This window comes from Alosa alosa, chromosome 17 (assembly GCF_017589495.1).
Source record: "Alosa alosa isolate M-15738 ecotype Scorff River chromosome 17, AALO_Geno_1.1, whole genome shotgun sequence".
Classification (NCBI taxonomy): domain Eukaryota; kingdom Metazoa; phylum Chordata; class Actinopteri; order Clupeiformes; family Clupeidae; genus Alosa; species Alosa alosa.
The window spans coordinates 17597951-17620450 of NC_063205.1; the positions used below are offsets into that span (position 1 = coordinate 17597951).

Consider the following 22500-nt stretch of genomic DNA (forward strand, 5'->3'; position numbering starts at 1 on the left):
GATAGGGTTAGGGTTAGTATTAGATGCCTTTAAGTTGGCGGTGACAGCGCTGCCTGGAAGACGACGTTGGGGGCATAAAACACCATCGAGCCACATTTACGTTTACTGTGCTCTCCTCATGAGATTATTTTAAAAGTTTAAGGTGGTGACCACTAACCCCTGCCCTGACTGCCCGAATCAGGTCAGGCCTGTGGCCGTTACACAATGCCACAGCAGAGGTGTGGTGTGGCAGAGGCCTCGCCAAGTGTTTTTGCCTTGTGAACTCACGCCAGGGCGCCCAGAGCTCAGAGATGCGGAACCTGATAGGATTGTTCCCCCTTCTGCCTAAAGAGCAACACTCCCGCTGGGGTGGGGGGGTCCCGCTGGCCCCACCACCACCACCCCGAGGGGGCATTGTGGGAACGCCAGTTTTGGGATAAGGGGGAAGGGGGGACATTTTTCGGGCCCGGGGGGCCACAGACGAGTCCAGCCCTGCCTCAGAATCGCCAGCCTTTTCTTTACGACTTCCTCCCTGGCGCCCCATTAAAGAGGGAACGGCCAAGGCTGCCTCTGCTTCGCTGCGGCGAACAATGGCCAATCTCTGGTCTACGGGCACTCCAAGTGTGTTTATGTCTGCTGTCACTCAACTACTCTTCTCTTCACATCCAGGGACAGTGGTGTCGCCAGATTCATGGGCTGGTAGCTGTATTGTACAACACTCGGGCTGATTGACAGGTTCTGTACCTGTGGTTATATCTGAGAAAGGCATCGTTTTTCTCTTTCACTTTCGGATTCAGTAGTCCACCTATTTTAATTCTGTTGAGGAGAATGATGTGTAAATTAGTTAGCTTATAGCCTAATTAATTACTTAGTTGATTGTTGTTGTTTTTTTCAATACCAATGCTTCACTTTCACTCATTACATTTCAAGTAGAATTATTTTTTTTGTCAACAAAGCATTGAAAGATTCACACATGTTATTATGAAATAACTGGCTGCAAATAACTGAAATTATTAAAATAATCACATTCTTATCAATGTTTTGTATCTAAAGTACATCCATTAAGCCAGAGAATAGATAAAATACAGAATGAAGAGTACATGATTGGTTTTTATCAATGTGGCTATTAATAATCTCTCTCTTCAAAAGCCTGTCCATTGTACTCTACTGTTTTATAGTGAATTGAAAGTTCAGATAAGTGAGATTCTTTGTTTGGTTGCCTGAAATAGTGTTTGGTGTGACAGCATTTCTTTTGACCAACGGAAAACCACATCAGAGAAGGCCAGAGGTGTAGGTAAAGAGAGCAGGTTGCGTGCTGTGAAGGTCAAGGGCTTTTTATCTGTCCTTTCCACAAGAGAAACACACACACACACACAGCACACACACACACATGGACTCCCCCCATCCGTTAGAACAAAGAAACAATGGAGGCAGGAAAGGGCTGGGGAGCGGACAAGCCAGTCTGGAAATACACACTTAGGGTCAGACTTCTGTTCTGGGCGCTTGCCAAGAATGCACACAGAAGGTACACTCTCTGACACTTCACTACACACACACACACATACACACACACAACCACACACATACATACTGCACACTGCAAGCACACACTGCCTTGTAATCTCATTGTCTAACTGCTTGACTATTTGAAATATTTCTGAAATGAAACTGGAATTTTTTCTTTTAAATTTTACTCTGATATGGCCATTGTTTAAGTGAAATATGACCTGTTTTTCCTTTGAATCATACAGTGAGAATTTTAAATTATGTCGTAACATACAATAATTCAATCAGCAATTAGACAACCGCCAACCTATATCACACCAGCAAAACTGACAAATCAGATATACAGACAAATTTCATCTTATCAAAAACAACTATTCATCTAGATTTACAATAGCAATTTAATTGCATAATAAAAAAGCAGTGATTCCCACTGCTATCGCGCACATTTAACAGGCGGGCAAATGTCCAAAAAAAATGCAAGACATCAACACCTTGACACTATTCTGCAAGGATACATTATTTAGTACAACTAGAAGCATTTGTGTGTACAGTATGGATAGCTGATCAATAGATGTGTAAAAATATGCAATAATTAAATAGAGCATATACTGTACACCGCATATTTCAAAAGAGAAAATGAAAGAACAGAACCTGTCACTTACATGTGGTAAAGGACACATTTGCTTGTGCTCCATCTGTCTTGGATTCTATTCTCAGATGATAAGCGGTCCCGGGCTCTAAACTTTGAAGCTCGCACTGGTACTCATCTTCAGATCCCGGACTTTTATGACAATCTGTTACTTTTGGGTCACCACTGGTGTTTCTGTTTGTCACTCCAAATGCACACTCTTTGCCCGTCGTGGTGAACTTAATCACAATGGAATCTACGTTGGTGATGGCATCGGGGTGGTTGATGTCACATCCCTGTGTGTCATTTACAGGTGCACACTGAAAAAGAATAGCCGGGGCTTTGTGATCAGGAAACACTTTCACTCTAAAAATTGTACCTCCAGACATCAAGTATTAATAAAAAAAAATAACCATGTTCTCTCTAAGTGTTTTTAACCAGACAACATGTCAATATGGCATTGATACATCGGATAACAATTCAAACTTCATAACTTACCCAGACTCCAGATGTAAGTATAATCATGAAAGCAAAGATTTTACTCCTCTGCATCGTAACGGGCAATTAATTTAGTACTTCTGTTTATAAAAGAGATCCACTCCAGCAAGACACTTAAAACCATACTCCCACGGCACAGATGAATGCTGAACAGGCTCCCCATGCGTTGGATGACAGAAAAGTTGCTTTCAACTTCAAAACAGGCCTCAAAAGGTGCATTTACTGAAGAGCAATAAACTGTCAAAATTTGAAACCAAAACTTTGAGGCAAAAATTTTCGAATGAACAGATTGAACTGCCTTATCAGTATCCTTTGCTCTAATCCTGCAAAAAAAGATGCTGAGGTCCTCTGTGCATTTTTCCTGTAGTCACTGACATTCACGTTGGGCCTTTGTCTCAAAGCCTGACCCAGAGCACAACAAAGTAAGCAAGACTGTGGTTCTGATCGATTCTCTGAAGAGTTTCCTCTGAAGTTATATTCTTTTTCATTTAGATGTTGTATATCCAAATAATCGATGTGCTAGTCTCTTGCCTTCGGTGGTAGAACTCATTCCACTTTTCCAACCATCCTAACTACTTTTAGACTGCCCACCCCTCTTTCCTTCCTGCTCTCTGCCTCTCTCTCACACTCTCTCTATCACTCTCTCTCTCTCTCTCTCTTTATCTCTCCCCTTTTATCTCAATTTTCTATTCTCACAAAGAAGAGATAGTGAATTGAAACTCAAAAGTGGGTTAAAATGAGTTGAGTAAATATTAATCACCGTAAAATCATTGTGTACAGTGTGTCTGATGCGTTATGTCATCATAGATGTCTGTGTTCTGAGTCACCCCCCCATGAAATGTCTCTGGTGTGGCGTGTCTGGCTTGTGAGGTAATGTTTAAAAAACGGAGTGGCAGAGTGACAATGAGACAGGATGTGCATAAATGGAGGGAAGAAATGCCCCAAACATCTCAATCTGTCACTCAGGCCTCTTGTTTGTTTTTGGGGTTTGTTTGTTTTTTTGTTGCATGTGTTTGTGCATGAACATTGATTCTAATGTGTGCAGAAAAGGATTTGGGAATCACGTTTTTTAAAAAGCTTTCAAAGTGCTTTGAAGATCATGATCATGATTAGTTTCATCGAGATACGTTTAAAAAGACACACAAAGAAATTTAATTAATACATGTGTGATTTGATGTTGCCAAACATAACAAAACACAGCACAACACTGTTAACTGCAACTGATTGAGAATTAGGCAAAAAACAAAATGATCACATCATAGTTTGTTTAAACAAGATCAGTTTATTGGCAGTTTGGACTATAAAGTCAACATTGTAGGTATCAGTACAGGGCAGATTGTGTTGGCATAATAACCATTTGCCTGCTCTATCCAAAAGAAACACTTCATCACGAGTCACTTGTACAGAGTGGCAATAATCAGAGTTTCTTTTTTCTCAGAGGACAAAAGTATTGTGTGTTACATTTGAACCAGACAGCATCACTTGGTAGTATGGCTTGGGTAACTAATGTTTACCTATCACATGGCTTAGGCTATCCGTCAGCCACACTCACTCTGATGTGCCACTCACGTATGTCACTGGAGTCCTGGGCTGTGATGTATGGGCGGAGGGACAGTTAATAATAATAGCAATTTCACAGAGAAAGCGAGAGAGTCAGAGACAAAGAGAAAGAGAGCGTGAGAGAGAGAAAGAGAGAGAGAGAGAGTAAATATACCGAAAATTCCAAAGGAAGTCTTCATCCGCTAATTTTTTCAGCTTTAATGACTTTCCTTAAAGACTTCCTCAAACCCTACATAATTGAGGCATTACATATTATGTACATTTTCGAGTATATATGTCTGTATATACGTTTACTTACTTACTATTGTGGTTATGCTGAACAGTCATCTAATCACAACATTCATGTTGATTAGTAATATATAGGAAAAAAAACTCATTGTCTCGTTATTATGACCACTAAGTCCCACATAGTGGATAGTCGCTACAAACAGTAAACAATATGCACTGACATTACCATTGATGCAGACCAATTAAGAGGCATTGTGCATTTTACCTGCTACACATATCTAATATAAATAGACAAATATAGTTGTTTTTTCAAAACCTTTTGTATCACAAATAATATTGATAAAAAATCAGCACATATACAAAAAATGTCCTAAAAGATTTCATTGTCACACAACAATCGTTGATCCTCCCCGACACACACAACTGACAGATTGAACACTTGCAGTAGAAGCAGCAAGATTTTTATGTGGCATGACCATGTGGCCACATAGTTAATAGCACTTTCATATGTACATATGGTACTTTTACACAGTACAGTAAAATAACATGAAAACAAGTTTAATAGGTAGCACGGAACTTCGAGCTAGAGATATCATGTCCTCCAATGAAAATACATATTTTGTAATTAATATATTTCAAGAATGCCACATACATAGAACACAGGGCTAATTTTTGATTGAATATGTCTGACCATCTTCCATTTTGATTGTGTTTTATCCATAATCAATAGCTGGGCAGACACCATATTTGGTTTTAATATTGTATATAAAATCTATCTATACTTAAATCTTTAGATTTCAAAGGTGGCGTAGTGATACGAACATAAAGTCAGCTGTGGGGTTTTCATGTCAAACAGAGGTCCTGTCTACGATAGTTATACTGTAAGCTGCACCATAGATGAGTCAGCTTAACATTATTTGCACTCGATGCCACGTTTCCAGGTGTTTACAGAGTGTGTATATGTACGCAGGGAGATTTGTATTAATGCCCTGCACACTTCAATAGAATCCAGGGTATCAAAACAGTCCACTCAAGATATACAAAAATAATTATGTTAGCTTTGCATGAATACAATTCATAAACAAACATATAAACTATATTTTAAATATTAAGACTGCACCTTTGATGTTTTATTCATCAAAAATTGCTCATGTACAAGTGATGGGTTTCTTTTAAGTAAATTGCATTTAAAACTCTGTTTTGTAACGTTACATGCTTTTGTAACCAGGCTACAGGAGCAAAAACATTTAGATATTTGTTTATTGACTTACTACGTTATCTAACTATTGCCATGGAAAGGGATTATATTATGAGTAAATTCAGGTAGAAGAGGGTTTTGTGTGTTTATTGTGTTTTCATGACATACTATCAATGTTAGTGAAGTGTTTTCATTTGCATCCACCTTCCATTGTCAACATCACCATTGCTAGTTAATTGTATGTGAGGGCTGGAGTGAAACCTGGGAACATAAAATTGGGAACATAAAGATGGGATTGGCAAACTCTGGCTTGTTCTCAAACCGGATAACACTGTGAAATTTTGAAGCGTGCAGTGTGTGTCTCATTGGTCCAACAAAGTATCTGGCTCGCTCCTGCTCAGACTCTCCATGAAATGAAATTGGCTTTTTCCTAAAAGAGTATGGCAACATAATTATTTTCCATAAGTCTCCATCCCGCATCATATTCATTAACAGTCTTAATATGGAGACCAGCAGTATAGAGACTAATCTGAGGAGACAACCCCACTACGGTTATGCATTAAAAACACTACTTGACAAAACCATGAAACATTGTCTCGTCCATGAGAAGAATGTCAACCAGAAGGTCTGGCTCAAAGTACACAGCTTGTTGCCGTGTGGTTGAGGTCAGACAGGACTGAAGGCAGGTTGCGCACAAAAAGATCTCAGGAGGCAAGAGGAGGAGCTGCTGGCGACAAGAGAGAGAGAGAGAGTTGCAGAGACGAGATCGATACGTTACATTCAGCCACAAGAAAAAAATAAAATGAAAGAGTCAATCAGTCTGACGGATTCTCTCCCTTCTGCTCCTCTACTGTCTTTTTCTACAACACACAGCACTGGGTCCAGAAACACCCCACCGAAAAAAACATCCCACCGCCAGAAAAGATTGCTCTGAAAACTCTCTTTCTGTCCTCCCTGAACAGGCTAAGGTTCTCTCCAGGGGTCGCATCAAAAATGGTGACCGCCCCCATTGAGGTTTTCAACTTCCAGGTCAACATGGCGCATAGGAGCAAAGACTTCCTGTGAAGGAGGTGGGGGGGTGCCCTTTCATTGGCCTGCATCGGCGGACAGGCGGCTCTCGTAGAGGCACAGGGCGTGGTGGACAAACTCGTATTGCTCCCCTGTCTGAATCATGCCACCCCTGCAGGAGGAAGAGGAGGAGGAAGAAGAAGAAACACAGCAATCAGCGGGATCTCCCTCAAGGGGCATCTTGATTATGAAATGGCAGCCGTTTCCTGCAGACCTTTCAACAATGCTGGCATTTACTGAGTCACTTAACCCAGCCCATGCAGTCCTTTCATATCCTAACATTTGCTTTAGTGGGTGTGGGGGCCATGGGAGAGATTGTCCAAGGAGGGGTTGATATGGGGGGTTGGAGGGGAGGAGGGGGGTACTTCACAGAGGAATATAATGCACAAAGGTAAAACTGCTTTTGAATCACTATATGACTAAAACATTATGAGGGTGCACTAACGTCATTAGTATCCACAAACTGCATTTACTGACTTTTTATTCAGAGCCTACTGTAGTCTGGAAGGCAGCCCGAATTTAACTCCGACCACAAAATTTGAGTTTGGGAAATTTGGTCTGGCCTTGCTCCATTGACATACTTCTATGCTCGTATGAAAATCGGCCGACCAATCAAATCATCTGGACGGGCTTTATATGGACAGATGAGCAACTGTGCCTATTCATTCACATAACCTGAGCGTGTTTCGGTTGATTTTGTTTACAGCAAAAAGCCTGTTGCTAGAGAAGTTAGACATTTAGATTGTACAAGATATTGACAACGCAATAACTTTAAAAAAATAAACAAAACACAGCGATTTAGTCATTTGGATGCTTTGGCTATTGTCACTACAGGATTCATGGTAGGTTATTTTGTTGCCTTGGTTAGGTCTATCCAATTGTGTGCAGAGGCATTTTCCCCCTGTATCAGCTGAAACACATAACAACGCCCCAATACTCCTAGAATTGAGTTGGCTACGTCAGGCTATTTCTTCTCAATAAAAAGTCTTTAAGTGCAGTGTGTTCGAGTTATTTCACTCTTTTCACTCTTTTCTAGGTTTCTCTCCTACCTGTCTGATCGGAGTTGGCACACAATTCCCAAGACATCCACACTGCCCTCCATTTGCAGCTGACGACAGCCAATGGTTGTGGCAATGAAGCATCCAGTGCGACCAATACCAGCACTGGAAGGGAATGTACAGGCACTGCATGTTACACCAAACAACAAAATGACTGCAATGTGATGAAGTTACAATTTCAACCGTTTCATTTATGACAGCAGGGCTACCCTGGTGGGAATTGACAGATGGATTTTACTTTATTGACAGATGGATTTTACTTTATTTACAGATAGATTTTTTTCTTTATTGACAGATGGATTTTACTTTATTGCCTCCATACATTCAAATCATGAATTTGAAATTGTTCTATGAATTTGGATCTGCCAAGTCAAATATTTCCATATACCAGGACACCTCAAAGCCATTATTGGGCTTTTACCTCAGTTAACATGTGTGTATTGTTCCAAAAACATTTTGACTAAAGAAATGCTTATGGGAATGATGACTCATTCAAAATAACAGATGAGCACTGATGGACAACATGATAACATGAGGTAGCAAACAGGAAGCAGAATTGCAATTCGAATTGTGCACAACCCTGATGGCCAAATAGAGCTAGCTATACACGGTGATGTACCTGCAGTGAACAATAACGGGGCCTCGGGTGCCGCTGGCCAGCCGGTCCTCCTCCACGTCCGCCATGAGTTGCAGCAGGGGCTGTGCGCTGTCGGGGGTCTTGTGGTCAGGCCACGACGTGTACCAGTAATGCTCCAACGAGCGACTCTGCCCCCCTTGCTGCGGTCACACACACAGACAGAGGGGTCAAGTCAAGTCACTTTTATTTATATAACACATTTTTGTGTGCACAGAGTGCAGCCCAAATCGATCCACATATAAGACATTGACACACAGGACAAAAAGATGCTGGACGGAGCGACGTAGTCGCCAGCGTACCCGTGACACCAAGACAGTCAAGAATGCAAAGAGTGTGTGAGAGGGAGAGGGACAGGCACACAAACATGGAACATAAACAATGACACGCATGAACAGAAATGAGACCGAAAACAACAAAAGAAACAAGCGCCGACTGAAAGGACTCAACTTAAATCAGTGAGTTTTATACTGAGACTGGGTGGGATTCATACACAGATAATAACAGAAAGCTACCCAGCCAGGGATCTGCAACACTGCTGCCCTTAGAACAAAATGATTAATTAAGCAAGGTTGGGTAACGCCACTTTTGTTGACGTTCCAGCAAAACAGAGAGCTAGCTTGTCCCTCACTCCCCCTCCCTCCTGTGCAATTGAAACTGACTAGTGAATAGTGAGGAGATGTTTGCTGTATGTGAAAAATAATGTTTTAGCTTAGAAACCGCGTAACATCGCTTAGATCACCTTTAACTGTAAATGTGAACTGTGTAACTGTGAACGGCTGTGGTCATCATGCCAGACTGAGCCTTTACCTTCAGCGTGAGGCTGCGCACGGTGTAATGGTCACTTTCCCGGACACTGTTTACCAGCACTTCTGTTTTGCCGTAGATGCCTCTCCTCTCTGGCCAGTACAGCACACATTTCTGCAGAGGAAACCAGGATGGCTTTATTGACCTGACCAGACCCAGCCAGGGCATACAGGGCACTGACCACTCACTAATGAATGCAGTGAATGAAGATGATTGAATTAAAGTAATGATTAAGTCAGTGAATGAATTATTAAATGAATGAATGGAAAGGCCTACCAATGAAGTTAGGCACTTGCCATTATTCAACATTAATTGATACATTAATACATTCATGCAAATAATCTATTTAAGGTGTCACTGCAAATTGATGTATTACAGATAGTTCCAAAGTGTTGAATTCATTTTTTAGCAGTTTCTGGAGGTGTAATTGTACTAAACTGAGACGGGCTATAAGGATGTAAGACTCACAGGAGGCTCACAGGAGTGTGTCTTTTCTATTGCTACTCAAGTTTGCTTAAATTATTTAAGGAGCCATGACTCATATAATGAGCTCAATAAATTCATTGCCAGCAGCTTAAGATAATCAATCCAACAGCTGTGTCGTGACAAAGTATCTCAGTTGTCTGTAAGGTTTTTCTGGATGACAGCCATGACAGATCGTCACCTCGTTCTTCTCCTTGAGTTTGGTGATCATGACAATGACAGGGCAGTCCTCCTGCCAGGCCATTTGCCAGAAGTCGTTCACCGTGTTGATCATCGGACCTTGCGTGGCGATGTACGCTTTCTCATCTCCAAGGTAACCCTGAAAAGTAAACAAAGACAAATCAGGCAATGGGTGAGGTGGATACAAAAATAGCTGAACTGCGACTGCCTTGACTGTTTTTTTGAGATGGTTAAGAGAAAAAGACTTCAAAATCAACCAGGCATTTTTAACAGAAACTCAGCACTTTAGTGGTACCAATATGGTAAGTCCTGCATAACTATGAAAACATTTATCATGTAAATATATTGTATGTCAGAAGAGTATTAGGCCTTGTCAACATGAATACGATTATTTTGTTTTTAAAAAGAGCATTTAAAAACTAAAATGATCTCCATCCACACAAGCATGTTAGCGTTTAAAGACACTCTACAGGCAGATCTCAGAATGACCTCTGCTACCATTTAAAAGGGGGCTCTGGTTCATCAAGGTATGAAAAATGAGATGGAAATGGCTGTCTAAACAATGGTTGAATAAGTCATATCACCCAAAGTTCATTTGTACTGCCTGTGTACAAGTGTAGCCATGGCCACCTAAGAAACTTCAGGGGTCAGGGATCGAGGTGCTGCTGCTGCTGCTGCTGTGTGTGTGTGTGTGTATGTGTGTGAGGGTGGTGAGATGTTGAGGATGTGATTGTGTATGTATGCAAGGCCAGGGTGTTAGAACTGTCGAGGGAGGCCTCACGGTGGTGGTGGACGTGAAAGAGAAAACTAACTCTTAAACTTCCTGCCTCAGGAAGCCGCCCTATTGTATGTGAGGTCCGACTGGCCATAAGAAGTGAGTTCATTTGTTCCTTTGCTACCGGGCCTCCATCCTCCCCACCTCCACCCCGCCAGCCTATCCACCTCACAGTCAGCCACTCCACCCCTCAGGCCCCCCTACTTTCTTCGATGGACTTATATGGAAGCAAAACAAACAATGGTCTCAACATTCTTCCCAAGATCTATAAACCGATAAGGAAGACGTTTTTTTTTTTTTTTTTTACCCCTAATGTTTATTTAATTTCATTGTTACCAGACCCCTGCAATGAATCAAACCCTCCACCACATGAAGAAGTCTTTTGCAGTGAAATATAGAGACGCAGCATGTTGGTTGGACACAGAAGGTGGGACTCACCCTGATGAAGTTGGCATTGATGTAGCTGCTGAGGGGATCGTAAGAGTTCTTGGCCTTCAGGATCACCCTGGAGTGTGGGTCTGAGAGACAGAAACAGACAGAGAGAGGAAGAGAGAGAATGACAGAGAGAGAGAGAGAGAGAGAGAGAGAGAGAGAGAGAGAGAGAGAGAGAGAGACCAGAATAAGCACCAAAACAAAGACCCAGAAAAATGTTGACGGGGGTGAGTGATTGTTTACACTTTCAAATGAAAACTTTTTCGCCCTGTGATGACCTTTTCTCCCCCGGCCTTACTGTGAGGTTGTAAAGACATGTTTTCAGACTTCAGACACAGAACTGGGTGTTTTTGTCGATGACTACACCTAGGCCAGGGCAAAGCACAACACCCACTCTCTGTTGGCTGACATGTTGCCGAGTTGCTTCAGCTTTTCACACACTCTTTTTTAACGCCATATTGTCCTCCCACGATTCTGGCTTCATCTCTATGAACGAATGACTCATCATCATCACCTCCATCATCATTATACGCTTTTATGACTCACAAGGTTTAAATATACCTCCGCTCTCATTAAAGAGGAGCGTAGCTGTCAGTCTGGATGTTCTTAAAAGTGCTCCTGTGGGAGATGAAGATGGCTTGTCTCCTCAATTTGGACCGAGCTGAATTAAAACAGTCATCTTTTTAATTGTTCTTTGTTTAAGGTCGAAGCTTTTGCCGAGGCCTGGTCAACGTCCAAGACGTTTCAGTCCAACTCACAAGTCTCACCTTGGACGGAAGGAACACCCACCCCGCTGACACCCACCCACCTCCCAGCACACACACACACACACATATTGATAACTAAGCCTCTCTTCCCATCTCTTCCCTTCCCCTGTTCTGTTCTGAAGAAACACTGGCCGCTGCGGACGGAAGCTGATAACAGCCAATCAGGAGCTGGGCAGCCAGCGGGGGGGTTACGCAACGGCTTGCCGTGTCCCGAGAAGTTTGGCACAGCGCTGGGAACAGACTGTTCAACTTGGGCCTTAATTGTATTGTATTGTTCTCGAGCCAGCGCGAAGGGCCAAAGGGAAAGCCCGGTTCAAGGCAAGCTCGTTAACCTCTGCGCCTCCACATTCACTTCAAAACAGATAGAGAGAGGGAGGGGCGGAGGTGAAGCTCCTCCCTCATTGAGCCATATTGACGCTGGATTGGACGGCAACGCTTCAGCACGGCGGGTCACACCTTACTTAAGATCAAATGCACTTCCTGTTTACCTCACCCTTAAAGTGACCCAAAGACTGTGACACCTTAACCTCAAGATTAACACAGCCGTGTCAAATTCTGACACTTCTTTGCTACTCTTACTGTTCCAACAAGACACTATCTCTCGGCAGTGAGACCAAGGCTGTCTTGCGGTGATAAATCTTCCGGGTACATCCTTCATTTAGTGGACACTTTTATCCATAACTATAAATCTAAACATTTTCTAATTCTCAAAAATGAAAAACATTTTATCAGTGCATGTGTTCCTTGGGTATTGACCCCATGGTTTTGAGACCAATTAAACACCAGTGTTTTTATGACAAAAAAAGCTCCTGGAGCTCAATGCTCAGGTAGTAGAACAAGGTGCCACGCCACCAAGACAGTGGGGCACTTTTATCACCAAACACAGTGGTGCTTAGAATAATGGTCACAAATCAGCAAAGTGCTCAGCACGGCACAACTACAAGCTTAACCCCCTCTCCTGGTCTATTCCTCCTCGTCAGCAAGTCTCGGAAGGCAGAGGGTTCCAGTATATCACTGTGGGACACACAGCAGTCTGCCAGGCCCCTGTCAGCTGTTAGCTGACGCTAATCGGACCTGACATGTTGACTTTCTCTGGCACTGACAACTGGCAAAATAATTCGGGCAACGCTAATGCACAGTGAGAAGCTATACTGTCTGCCGAGACCACTCAAGCTCCAGACCTGTCAGGCCCAGGCACGCAACAGCGGCCGTAGCAATAAAACAGAAATAAATCAACAGTTACTGCCAAGGAGGATAAAGAGGGGAAGGTGTGTGGGGTACTAACTTGGCAAAATGGTCTTGTATCGGTTCTTGGTTCCGTGGCTGGGGATGTCCAAGTCTTTCGGATCCACAAAGTTCATGGGGATCTCCTGGAACAGTAAGACAGGTTGCGTTATAGGTGACGTTGAAGAGGAACAGATCATGACAGACCAGCAGGATTAACCAACGACTCCCCTCAAGGAGGTGAAATGAGCCAGACATGTTTGAAACGGTGCAATCCAGCAAACTACCACACGTCCGAATGACTCACGACTTACAGATCATTACCCACAGTCATCACGCACACACACAGACTAAAAAACGGAACCGACTGTCAATGTGTCACGTTTCGCTACGGGGTGTGTGCTGTGCTGAGAAGTAGACATGTCACTGAGATGTGGTGTGAGGCTCCTGACGGAGCTGGGTGACAGGGGTGGGTGACAGGGAGAGAGGCAGAGGTGGAGAAATGTCTGGCAGGAGGAGTAAAAACAACTGCTGGATTCTTATGCTCAACATGTGCTGATCATAATGTGCTGATCATAATGTCTGATCATAATGTGCTGATCATAATGTGCTGATCATAATGTCTGATCATAATGTGCTGATCATAATGTCTGATCATAATGTGCTGATCATAATGTCTGATCATAATGTGCTGATCATAATGTCTGATCATAATGTGCTGATCATAATGTGCTGATCATAATGTCTGATCATAATGTGCTGTTGTACCTGTACTTCCTAGAACAACACCTCTTCCAATCTATCTTCTGAGATGAGATTTGCACGGGTGTGTGTGTGTGTGTGTGTGTGTGTGTGTGTGTGTATGTGTGTTTTAGGTGACTAACACATCTCCAACCGTATGCACATGTCTGTACACATATTTGTGTTGTGTATATGTGCATTTGTGTACAGTGTGTGGGCATGTGTGCTCCAAAGTGTGTGTGTGTGTGTGTGTGTGACTCACAGCGAACTCGGCGTGCAGCGTGGGCATGTTGAGCACAGTGTTGCGGAGCTGCGGGCGCGTGAGCGTGCGTCCGGCCGACTGCATGTACTCCTGGGCGGCGCTCTCGCGGGGCGTGTTCACGCCACAGTTGAGCGGCTCCACCGCGCCCAGGGAGCTCATGTCCAACACCAGGGACACGTTGGAGCCTCTCCTGCAACCACAAGCACATACAACACAAGCACGAGCCATGAGATCCAGTCACGTCAATTCAAATCGTGTGAGCACAACCCATAAACACAAGTCTGATTTACAGCTGGTCTTGGACAAGCTATCTGTGGGTCAAAAAATACACAAAGATCATTGAAAACAAAGCCTGCCTTGCTGAAATGGGACACTTTTTAAGAATTAACAATTGAAATGTATCTTTGATTAGTTCACAGTCTATATTGTTCATGAAAATTAGAAGAAAAAACTATTCAAGCCATAAGCAAATTTACTGTGAACTTCAATATCAAAGTGGTAGTTGCAACATTTAGGACTTTTCCTATGATATATTTATTCATATAACCCTAACAGTATCTGCCCTATGCAGTTTACTCACTGGTTTTCGGAATAACCAAAAGAAGAACAATATAGTGACATTTAATTTTAGATTCGCTACATTTACAAAGATCAGAGTTTAATCATGAAAATAGCTCAATCCAGGACCTCATCAGGGAGACCAAACTGTGTCCCCTTCAGCTGTCAGACAGGGGTCAAGCGACTTTGCACGTCCACAGGACAAGACTTCCAGGGTTGTTTTGTCAGCCTCAATCTGCAGTTTTTAAACATGACTGTCTATGTTGGTTCAGGTCCGTGCTACAATAACTCCACCCAAACCCACCGTCTGTCTGAAACAAACTCGCCACCCGTGCACAATGCACTCGATATCAATGCTATAGAATGTTCAAGTCCCACTGCTGTGAACGTGCAATGAACGTTATCACTAAAACTCAGTCTCTCTGAAGAGAGCAAAGGCCATTTTTTTCTCGTTATGAGGAGCAAATATTTACTGGATTTTAATCCAAGACTGTGTTGGGAGGAATGAATTTCCTGTTCCGAATCCATGCCTGCAGGCCATTTTGATCAACCCCCCACCCACCCACCAAAACACACACACACACACACACAGACACATACACACACTCCACCTGCCACTCCGTTTCAGTCTGGACCACAAGAAACCTATCCCTTCAGCAGACGAAGGATACAAGCCAGTCATAACTGGCGTGAACCAATCAGGGGCCTGTCCCGAATCATCATCCTCTCGCAATCAGTGGCGAGGCACGGCAGGAAGTCAGCCATATCCTGCACAGGAAGTCAGCTGACACATCCCTGGTCCCGCCTTTCCCTTTTTGTCTGGCTCTGCATTAGGGGGGCTTTGGAGCTGAGAGATAACAGGACCGTTTGCAGGACGCTGCAGGACAAGTCCTCCGAGAGGTACCGGTCATGCCATAGAACATCTCTGAATGTTGCCAGACAGATAGCAAATTGCCAGATTATTCAGGGACAGCTGATGCCCCCGCCAGACAGCGGAACATGATGTCCTCCTCATGTTTACTTTTGGGCAGTTCTCTCTCAGTCACGCATTTATTTGATTTATTCTGATTAAGTGAGCCAGAGAACACATAATGGGTGGATAATCATGACATTGTGAGGAGAATCATAAATCAGTCTTGTTTAGAGTTGGGCTAAAAGGCACTGAAATCTCTGTGTGCTCAGGAGACTCAGAGGCACAGCGTCTCCAGCCAACAATAAAATCAACTTTCTTAAGTCAATCAGTCGTGGACTGGACTTATTCCAAAGAAAGTACCATACTGTTACTTCGATTCTAATGACAAGAAACTTAGTTGCGTTCAACCAACATTCTTTGTGCTTTGTGGCTAAATCCCCAAGCTATTGTGGCACAGGTTGAAAAGAGGCGTTTTTGACTGCGGACCAGTGAAGTTGGTTTAGCGCTAAGTGACTGCGCTACGCCGCCTCCCTCCTTGGTCCTGGCTTCAGTAGCCACTGTCCCCCGGTGACTTCAGAAGCCTCCATTGTGCCTTGGCCAACCATTTTTTTTCATAAGAACATTCTAGATCATCTCTTCCTGTGTTCCCACCCCTAGCCCCCACCAACCACCACACACACATACACACACACACACACATACACACTCGCCCACCAAACACACAAACACACACACACACCTCCCTCCCTCTTGTAAACACTGAGATGATTGTTGGACATCCCTCCACTGTTGACACGGGAGCGCAAAGGCGTCCTCTCTCACCTCGAGCGGAGGCGGCCTACTCCTCGGTCCACACGTACGCTCCCTCACACACCTGCCACACTGAGCAAACACGCGGGTTTCGGGGTCACATTCCATGACCTCTATTCAAATCCAATCATCGGGCCAGGCCCCACCTCAGAATAAATTATTGTGAGATACCATGCATTATAGTCCACGGCGACGTACACAAAGTTACCCGGTCACTGGATATCCATGATGGATAACCAACAGGGTGAGGAGTGCCAAGTATATTATTTAATGAGGAATCTATCCATTTAAGATACTTCAGCAGTGAAGGAAGGATATACTTATCACCAGTAGCTGAACAGCAAACCAAACATTGACCCTTGATAAACTTACAGTCCAGTCCCACGCAATGCTGTGGTGGTCAGCAGATTGTGAATGTGAAATGAGGGCACCCACTTTTGTTTACCCTGCGGCCAAAGGAAGGCAGAGAGGCCTTTGACGTTCCCAACTCTGCCTTCACCACCAGAGGGCAATGTTTCATAATATTGTTTCCTTTGTTTTGCACATGACAAACTAATGTTCTGCAAAATTAGTCACATTTTACTAAACTGAAAAATCTTTCTTCACAGAAAACCTCAACTGGTGCTTTCCAGAAATACAAAATGTTTAGGATTGCGTTATTTCTGATGTCTCATATTATTTCCCAACCCTCCCATTCAGCAGATTTTCTCTGGCAGGCCTGGCACCATTAGGAGTCAAGAGGGAGCTCAGTTGCCCCTTCAGTTTATTTTCTGTATATTTTCTGCCCCCTATTAAAATTCAAAATTCATAAAAAAATGTATGTAAAATGGTATGTATCCTATAAGAATACATCAAAATAAAAACAACAAAATATTGAGATAAAAGTATCATAAAGATGGCAGTTTGAAATATCATTCCCCATAAAATATCTTAAGGTTCCCATCTTACCCAGTTTGCTTTTCCACTGCCCAAGCAGAATTTAAACATGCTTCTGACACACAACACTGTTATGTCAGAACCAGATGCTTATTATCTTAGTTGTGCATTGTCAAAAGATGTATTAGATTTGAACCTCACAACATAGCTGTATTTTCTTTTAAGTGAAAACAGCTAATTAAACCTAATTAGCTTGCTAAATACCTAACATAGCCACAAAACCCCTCAGGCGCTAAGAATGGATAACATGCCCCAACATGTCCCAACTGCAACTTTAGCTCCACTAGTGACAGAAGCCAATCAGGTCAGACTGGGTCTGCCTCTACAATTTTATGTTTTATTTAATCATTCTGACATTGCTGTCTGTCAGTGGTTAGAATCATTCATAAATCGAGCAAATGATTGAATTTCATTATACCTACCAACAGACCAATTTTAGCTAGTGACCTGGTAATCTGCCCCAAATATTCCTGTTTCATAGCCTAGAAATCTAGACGCACCCTAGCGGCAGCAAATTACATTAATTGCTTCCAGGGCTAGTCTAGCAACTCTCGGCTTGTGAGCTCGAAAAATTAAACTTCTATCAGGCCAATCAAATTGTGTATAGAGTCGTTAGGCGGGCTTAACATAATGATTGATGGCAGAGTTGCAACGGTTTGGCTTGAATTCCCTGCTACTTGAAAACAAAGAAGATGGATGTTGCTGTTGGCCAACAGTGTGACCACACGAAGTTAAGCTTGTTTTAAGATGGCAAAAGTTTGAACTAGCCAACTAGCTCCGCTGGTGGGAAAACGCATGGGACTCAGCGCTGTCCAATTGCGTGCAGAGGGAATTTGAAAGACAACCGATTATCCCGCCCCTCGGACTGAGCACTGCGAACGGTGAGTGCCCAGACCCTACATTTTAATGTGGGTCTGGCTCGTCAGGCTACCTGTTTCATATTATAGCCATTAGACACAATTACAGTACATTAAAAAGATAAGGCAGGGATTGTTCGCGTCAAGACAAAACGACACTACATTGCCACATGTAGCCTCATTATTTTTAACTGCCTCCTGAGTCACTTCTTCCTGGCACTAGGCCTGCTCTCAAATCTCTTATGGGATTTCCCATAATGCCTCTCTGTATCACACATCACTGTTGACCATAAAAGCTTGCTGGCTTCAGTTCATGGTGCTTTTACCTCACAGGGCAATCATGCGGATCAAGTGGATCAATCACAATCAATCATCAAGCTTGTGGCAGGTTTTCTTTCTCTATATGTATTAATAAAGCTCATGGTAAAACTATTGATACCAGTGAAGTTGGGAAGTGCATTAAAACGCATCCACATAGCAGCTTCTGTAGTGACTGTAGTGTCTGGAGTGAAATTTTACAAAAAAAAAAATTCTCCCAGGAAACTCCTTCCACACCCCCACACTCCATTCTCCAGAACTCACCTCTCCTGGAGACCAGCTGCAGGCTTCATCCTGAAGGGGGAGGGGCTTGATGAGAGGCAGGGTTTGACCTCGGTGGTCGGGACGCAGGGCGGGCAGATAGGTTCGTGAGCGTGACTGGAGACCGCGCTTTTGCCAACGGGCGTCGATGCCGCGGGGGCGGGGCCTACGTTGGAGATTATCTGATTGGACGGACAGGAGGCGGGGCCGGTGCTTATAGGTTTAGGGACCGCCTCGGCCTGAACCATGCTGCTGCCGCTGGTGAGGTGGGCAGGGGGACGTGGCTGGAGGGGGCGTGGGGGGGCTGAGTGCACGGGGACGGGGGCCAAGTGAACGTTGGGCGGGGGCGGCTCCTTGAACTGCCGGTCGGAATATTCAACCTTCTCCTTTAACCTGTACAGAACCTGAGACACAGAGAGGAGAGAAAGACCAAGTGCATGTTAAATGTGTATCATTCTCTGACAAATTGTTACTATACTTTACTTACACAACTACGACTGCAAGTGACTTACATAACTACTGCAACTGACTTACACAATGCATACAATTTGTGTTGTCAAATAAAATTTAAAGAGGCCCTAAAGCAAATGCTATAATGCAAGTACCATCCACAGCTAAAGACATGACTGACCTGTGAAAGCATTACAGTGAACTCTGAGTACATTAAATGACTTAAGCAGTTCTGTTTCACAACCACTTTCAAGGCCAATGACCTTTACTAAAACAAACGTAGATACAGTAGCGAGCTTTCATTTTATTCATTTTAACTAATGCGATCTGGCCCTCTAGACCGATATCACACTCCAGCATCTATGTTGGCATATCTCAGAATGATGAGGGAACAAAACACGATGTGGAAATACTGCTTTGACAAGACATGCCTCAGCAACCGACGGAGTTAGAAACCTGCCCTGGAGATTTGTCAGTGGCCTACGCTTCATACCTGAGCTAAGGCTTTATAGTTTGGGCAAGCCAGCACAGCGATGACATGCCACTGATCTACTGAAGGGTTGAATGAGTTGTGTGAGTTTCAGCTTACTTAATTTCTTGCTTTGCCTTGGCTTTCTAAATTACTGGGCTCATGCAAAGCTCTTTGACATGAAGGTAAAGCCGAGAAGAGACCAAGGTTTTTAGAAACAGGCCCTCTGGTGGTTGATGTTATGCTTACAGTATGATAGCAATACGTTTGAGATGGTGTGCTACAGTGGTGGTTTACTACACATTAACACAGTTAAAACTGGTTAAACTGATAAAACTGATTAAACGGATAACACACTAGTGTTGATATATCAATGATATATCTAGAAAAACATCATTTTATAAACTGGTATATTTTATAAACTAATAAATCTTCAGCTCAGCTCATTTCAAATGCAGCCAAAAAGCATACTAGTAAAACAGAGAGCAGATCTGGAAAAAGTGTCATCCATATTCATTGCTGCTATTTGTTTTGGTATGAATGACTGTTTTCACACACTGTCAACAAACAAATGACATACCTGAATCAATGTACTGTAGCAAAACATTTGCATACATAAGGAAGATATAAGTCATTCAACAATTCCTCCCGAAAAGTAATACTTCTGTTGGCACCCTGTAACTGTGCCAACAAGCCAAGTCACCGCTGTTTCTCCACACCCTCCTCACCCTCTCCACTGTGGCACTGTTAAAACAGGCCAACTGGCACGTTAAGCCTCTAAGTCCCACATACACACACACACACACACACACACACACACACACACGCTCTCACTGCTTTTACCTAACAAGCTAATATGCTAATTTTCCTGAATAGTCCCTGTGGCCAATCCCAGCTGGCCTGAGCTGGCTTTTCTCAGGCTTTATGATGTCACTCGCCTTGGCTCTTTAGGGGGGAGACTTTTACAGCCTCCACTGATTTCCCGCCCCCTTCCACCAATCAGAGTTCAGAGATTGCAGTGGCAGAGCAGCGATCCCAAGCAGTAGCACATGATCCTCTCCCAAGCCCTGAGCTACTGAGCCTACTGAGCCTACTGCGATGGTGAGTGTCTGACAGTAGCGCACAAACCACAGGCCATGTGGAGACCCAACCTCGACACAAGACAGAGTGTCCTCTCTGAGACATCCAGTGACCATTGGAATGGTGTGCACTACTGGAGTGTAAATGTTCTTTGCTATATCCACCAGATACAAATCTGTATGTGATTAATCCCATGTAAATGCTGATAGGCTTCAGAGGCACCTCATCATCACAAGAAACAACAACAACATCATAAGTTAATCCATCTATCCATCTAATCCATGCTATGAACAGTACAACAACAACAAAACATTACGTTTACATAGTGCTTCATCTAGGCCCCCAAAGAATGTTACAATGAAGGAGAGTGACCTCACTTCAACCATCACCAATATGTAGCACCCACCTGTAGCATCTAGTTCTAGCTACAAGAACCTCTCCCAAGCAAATGCCCCTCAAAGATTAAGAACACAACCACAACACATTTAACACAACACCACCACCACAACCATGACACTGTGCCACTAATACCTACATCCAGTTACTGGTGTAAGCAGTAAGAAGGGGCTTAAGACAGCCGTGATACTGGGGAGGTTAAAATAGCTCCCATTTCACAACACAACAGACCACAGTCACTCAAACAGAACTCAAGTCATGTACCATCAAACAGGTGACAATGATGATGAAGATCGTGAGGAAGATGACCACTGCATAGAAGCCTTCCTTGGTCCACACATTGTCCCTCTCGTGCTGTCCCTGGAGTACATTCTTCTACAGGAGGAGGAATAAAGGGAAGGACGGAAGAGAGAGAGAGGAAAGAAAAGTTAAGGTCAACAGACAGAAAAGGGGGATGCAAAGGAAACAAGAGAAAAAAGGACAGATTAGGGAGAAAAGTGAAAGAAGAGCCCAAAAAAAAGACAAAGGAAGAAGAGAAAGGAACATGTTCAAATGGTACATTCAACACATTCAAAAATTCAGCATGTCTCCCCTTGTTTTGGTTCCCATGGCAATACCACCCCCTCACCCCGATCTCTCCACCCGAGACACACACACACACACACACACACACAAACACACACACACACACATAAACATCCTCAAACCCACCTGTAGCAGAGCTGTCCAGTGTGCCTGAGACAGCCCAAAAAGCCAATCCAGCCAAAGACAGCCGCGGAACGCCTCGACTGTCATACACACCACTTTCTCTCTCCCTGTCTCACAACACACTCCCTCTCGCACACACTCACTCACGCCCTCAAGCTAAAAGCTAAAAAATGCTACTTCCACCTACATGTGTGTGTATGAGAGCGATGGAACGAAAGAGAGAGAAAGAGAGAGAGAGCAAAAGTAAGGAAGAGAAAGAGAAAGAGTGTGTATGACAGCGCAGCTTCTCGTCTCTCATGCTAAAGAGCCTCTGACATGCTTAACACACACACACACACACACACACAGCTCGCCGCCAGCGGCTCCTCCCCTGACCCTGCCCCGCACACACACACACGCACACACACACACACACACACACACACACACCTCAGCTCTTCCCACGCTACACCCCCACCGAGCCTGAAGGCAGGTACAGTCAGTGGATCGGGAGGCGAGGAGGAGGTGGAGGAGCGGGATGAAGAGACTTAACACTGAGCCTGCACGGTGATGCTCTTAGAGAGGTTACCAGAGGTGGACAAACGAACGAGACCCATCCCTCTCTCTCTCTCTCTCTCTCTCTCTATCTTGCTCTTCCTCTCCCTCTCCCTCTCTCTCCTCCCTGCACCTGCTGTCCTACTCTCACCTGTTCTCTCTGTTCCATTTATCTGCTGGGC

At 43.7% G+C, this 22500-nt stretch overlaps 2 protein-coding genes across 4 annotated transcripts in view; both read right to left on the bottom strand.

Moving 5' to 3' along the window:
- ptprb (protein tyrosine phosphatase receptor type b) overlaps positions 1-3204 on the bottom strand; it is a 50322-nt gene extending 47118 nt beyond the window's left edge. The window contains exons 1-2 of the mRNA XM_048267821.1: positions 2612-3204; positions 2148-2433 (exon numbers count right to left, since the gene is read on the bottom strand). Coding sequence (XP_048123778.1) covers positions 2148-2433; positions 2612-2665 — 340 coding nt within the window. The 5' untranslated portion in view covers positions 2666-3204. The remainder of the gene's footprint in view (positions 1-2147; positions 2434-2611) is intronic.
- Positions 3205-3873: 669 nt separating this feature from the next.
- The window catches only part of ptprr (protein tyrosine phosphatase receptor type R), a 52338-nt gene continuing 33711 nt past the window's right edge, over positions 3874-22500 (bottom strand). For 2 of the 3 annotated variants that reach the window (XM_048268301.1, XM_048268300.1), the window contains exons 5-14: positions 21341-21451; positions 18685-19085; positions 14029-14218; positions 13087-13171; positions 11041-11120; positions 9829-9966; positions 9168-9278; positions 8343-8500; positions 7715-7828; positions 3874-6777 (exon numbers count right to left, since the gene is read on the bottom strand). In XM_048268301.1, coding sequence (XP_048124258.1) covers positions 6684-6777; positions 7715-7828; positions 8343-8500; positions 9168-9278; positions 9829-9966; positions 11041-11120; positions 13087-13171; positions 14029-14218; positions 18685-19085; positions 21341-21451 — 1482 coding nt within the window. In that variant the 3' untranslated portion in view covers positions 3874-6683. Of the gene's footprint in view, positions 6778-7714; positions 7829-8342; positions 8501-9167; positions 9279-9828; positions 9967-11040; positions 11121-13086; positions 13172-14028; positions 14219-18684; positions 19086-21340; positions 21452-21787; positions 22153-22500 lie in introns of those variants that run through there. The other variant, XM_048268302.1, reaches the window with a different exon arrangement.